The sequence below is a fragment of the Lottia gigantea genome, assembly GCF_000327385.1.
Source record: "Lottia gigantea unplaced genomic scaffold LOTGIsca_33, whole genome shotgun sequence".
Classification (NCBI taxonomy): domain Eukaryota; kingdom Metazoa; phylum Mollusca; class Gastropoda; family Lottiidae; genus Lottia; species Lottia gigantea.
The window spans coordinates 2,485,315-2,489,384 of record NW_008709110.1 but is presented as its reverse complement, the minus strand read 5'-3'; the positions used below and the strand labels follow the sequence as shown (position 1 = coordinate 2,489,384).

The following is a 4,070-nucleotide window of genomic DNA, read 5'->3' as shown; positions in this document are numbered from 1 at the left end:
TTACAACCGCATGTTGTATTACTGCTGAACTCAACTAGCTTAAACATCATGATTTTTACTGCTTTTACAAACTAACAACAAACAAACGATGTCTTATTGGCGTATGTCATTGGAAAACCTAGAAGCTTTATAGCACTTTTGTTGATATTGTGGGTCAGTCGAAATTAAAATTAACTTTATATTTTTTACTTACAAAGTTTTATCAAAATAGTTTGAAAACGATAGGGGGAGTAATAGGAAGCAAGGAGGTCAAATTGAAACTTCATCCTTACTTATACACATTAAAATTTTTAATCCAAATCGGATACATGTAGATCCTGGAGGAAATATTAACGGATGGTCTCGTTGTAAGATACACAATTTATATATATATATATCCACACTTAAATATGTGGACCTATTAAAAGTAAGAAAAGAACATTATTTTGAAAGTTTGTGAAAATCATTTTATTGCATAATGTAACATTGAGGGGTTTATACTTTTTCAAATAGATTGACACAGTTCACAGAAACTGGTGACATTGAAATGATCAGAAGGGAATAACAATTACAATAATAGTGGGAAAATTGGGCCAGAAATTCAAACCTTCGGTATAGTAAATGAAGAACAAGAACATGATCATATTATTATAGACTCTCCACATACATTGCTTGTTTGACTTTTCTTCAATATCTATGCCAAGGAATCATAAGAAGGTAAAGGATCTGTATCTGACTCGTTGTAGCTTGGAGGATTCATCTTTACCACATGTTCTTCATCATTCACAATGGCTTGTTTGATTTGCTTTTTTCTATTTTCTCTAGCCGCACTTTTTTCAAAGGCAGCACAGAAACAAAAGCATGATCCACAAAACAGAAGGAGGGCAATGGGTAGAATACCAAATATACCACCCCAAAACATATTTCTTAATATACACTTCTGAGATACAAATGTCAATAAATTATGAAAATTTGGTTTACTGTGAATCATGGCAATAATATTGTGATTGGAGGCGTAAGTTAGATTAAATTTACAAGAACTTCGTCCCAAACAACCTTGTACGACTCTGGTTAAATCATATATGGTTTTTATCAAAGTAAGTTGACTGTAAATAATAGTAGGCCTACTCCTATGGTGTTTGTATTGGCTATCATATTGGGTTAATACAATATAGTAATGTTCAGAAGAATGGACATAATGTTCTACATCGTCAAATTTACAACTTTCACCTGCCCTTATAATGACCCTCTTCTCTAGACAATCTGAACATTTTCCCTGTTGATATGCCATCCAATTATCATTGCCTTGAATAATCAGAATTTCAACATCACTGGCACTATAAAGGAGTTGACATCCTTTGACTTTAATCTGTGAACCTTTCAGTAAATACACATCATAATAGGCATATTCCCCGTGTGAAATATAGTCCTTTTCGGATAAAGTAACAACTTCTCTTTTGTCAGAGCTGATTTTAGCTTCACCATCTACAAGAAATATATCAGCATTTCGACCAACATTGACTTCGTATTGTTGACACAACACACTGGAAATATCACCAATTGAAAACTTGTCGACTCCCCTTTCTTTGGTTGAATACACCGGAAGAACTTTAGACCGGTACAAGTACGTAGCAGTACATCCAAATATTATAGCTACAGCGATTGCAAATTGTATAAAAGCAGAACAGCAACTATCACCAGATTCTTTTGTTTTACGTTTTGTTTTCCCTTTCACTACTTGAGCTGTTGGTTTTTCGTTCGGTTTGATAGTAAGTTTAGTCATCTATTAATAAATAAGAAAAAGGCTTGATTAAGCCATTAGGTCAAGCTGATATTTGTATAAAAATGCTGAAGGCTCAATCCAAGTCGGCCGACCTTTGTAGTAAGCTCTTGTATTTAAGAAACAATCATATTTCGATGGAGTTTTACCTACAGTCTGCAAACATGATGGACAATTTATTACACATTCTCATACGGAATAAAATACTGAACTATACCGTAAAATTATCCTTGCCGTGCTATATTTTTTACTGTAATGGACTGGTTATAGGGCCTTTACTACAACAAAATGAATGGTTTGGTGAGAGTTTACAAAATGCATATTTAAAACAAAAACTTAAAAGCTTACTTTTAGTTTGTGGATGTTCCCTATATGTTGTTGTTATAAATTAGCCAAGAATAAGTTATCTCTCGACTTATAAACTGATAGTTTTATCTCTCGGTTTCTGATAACAGATTGAAACTTTCTCTGATGTCATTTACATCTTACACAGAGGTTAGTGTAAAAATAGTAATTTTATACAATGAAAAATTTTAATTTAATTATTGCGAAAGAATAGTTTATATCCGGATTTGTTTTTATTTCAATGTGCGATCATCAGAGGTACACTTGGTGATCTACAATGCAGTTACACTTCGTTGACGCTTTAAATAACTTTACAAACGACAACGAAAAGGGTTGCCTTGGGAAAATGTAACATCAAGTTCGAGAAAGTCAGAAGCTAGTTCTTCTTTAATGGGGACTATCAGAACATTAAAATGTTAAAACGTATTTTTTTTCATTGTACTCAATTAGTAAATCTACAATAATAGTCGCTTCCATACTACTTCTCATGTACACCTTATTTTTAACGCACTGTAATGTTAGGACAGAAGTCACTATGGTATATTATAGCTGTTTCCCATATCATAACAATATTATTATTATAACTATTTGATAACATTTACACATTAATTATCACGTGTAGCCGATATATAGTGTCAGCTAAAACTGTTTCTAAACTCATATGCCTACTGATAGATATTCCTTGACATATATTAGAGATAGAAATTGAATAGCATATATGCGGTTGTGAAAGAATTCACTCTCACATAAAGGTTGTCTTTCAAAATCTGCTGACAGTGACACAGCCCTTCGACAAAATCATGCAAGAAAGCTTGTCGTATGGTGACTATGGTGACCTTTATTTATAGTCCACATTAAATGTGACACTGTAAGAGGCACAATTCTTGGCGGAGTTTGAGTGTGTTTATTATCACCGAGAGATGAACCCTATCGAAAATCAGAAAATCTGATATTTAGTATGAATTATTATTCCTTGATCTTGAAAACTGTTAACATTCTAGAAGGTACAATTTTTGACGTTTTTGAAATTGCTGATCATCCAAGGATGAACCCTTTTGAAAATAAAAGAAAAAAAAATCGAAAAGTAATTGATTTATTGTCCTCGGTTCATGAGAAAACTTGTAAACACTCTGGATGGCACAATTCTTCACGGATTTTGTCGAAACTTTGTGGAATTGGTTATTTTCACTAAAGGATGAACCCTATTGACAAACCGACAAAATTACTTCAGGAGTTAATGCACTTGTTCTTGAAAACGCCTTCAATTAGTAGACCATAAACATTATAGTTGGCACCATTCTTACCTGATTTTGACAAAACTGGGTCATATTGTTCATTATCTATCACGCAAAAAAGTTCAAAAGAGGCGTATAATTGAAGATTGATTATTTCATACAGGTGATTGTACTGTACTGCCAAATATTCTTTTATCAATGCTGCCAGTGGGTGTATATTGTCTTGCCTGGTTAGCTATATTTTCATAATTCATAGCAGATGAAAACTCATAAACCTCTTCCAGGACTCGCTTCCGGATTAAGCCCACCAAATGTTACAAAGGAAGGGGGAAACTCTTTACAATTCTTCAATACCAAGAAACTGATTTTTGTGGTTAGGACCAAATAATATAATATGCAATTCCGTTTATCATAAATATTTCTCTGTTTGGGAGAAAGACCAAATGGCCAAAACTTCCACCGATGTAGCTGTTCCTTATTACATATATTTCATAAATATCATCAATTCTTTGAAATTCCAGATAGAAATTATAGATTAATTGCTGTAAAGACTCCTTTGAAGTGTGCAAGGTGTATGAAATATATAAGTTCAAGTTCCCTTTGACCACAAAAATCTGCTCCACTTTATCTGTCCTCAGACCCCCTTACATTCAAAACATAACACATTATTTGAACACATACAAGTATTTTATGCCATTACAAGTTTTTTGTCAGAATAATAAGCTAAGAAG

At 33.0% G+C, this 4,070-nt stretch overlaps 1 protein-coding gene across 1 annotated transcript; it reads right to left on the bottom strand.

The window, feature by feature from the left end:
- Positions 1-681: 681 nt before the first annotated feature.
- Positions 682-3,432, bottom strand: LOTGIDRAFT_232967 (hypothetical protein; the record flags this gene model as incomplete). The annotated part of the gene is made up of 3 exons (XM_009058331.1): positions 682-1,020; positions 1,430-1,762; positions 3,409-3,432. The coding sequence occupies 3 exons, from the start codon at positions 3,430-3,432 to the stop codon at positions 1,000-1,002; spliced, it is 378 nt and encodes a 125-aa protein (XP_009056579.1). The 3' UTR covers positions 682-999.
- Between the last annotated feature and the right edge of the window lie 638 nt (positions 3,433-4,070).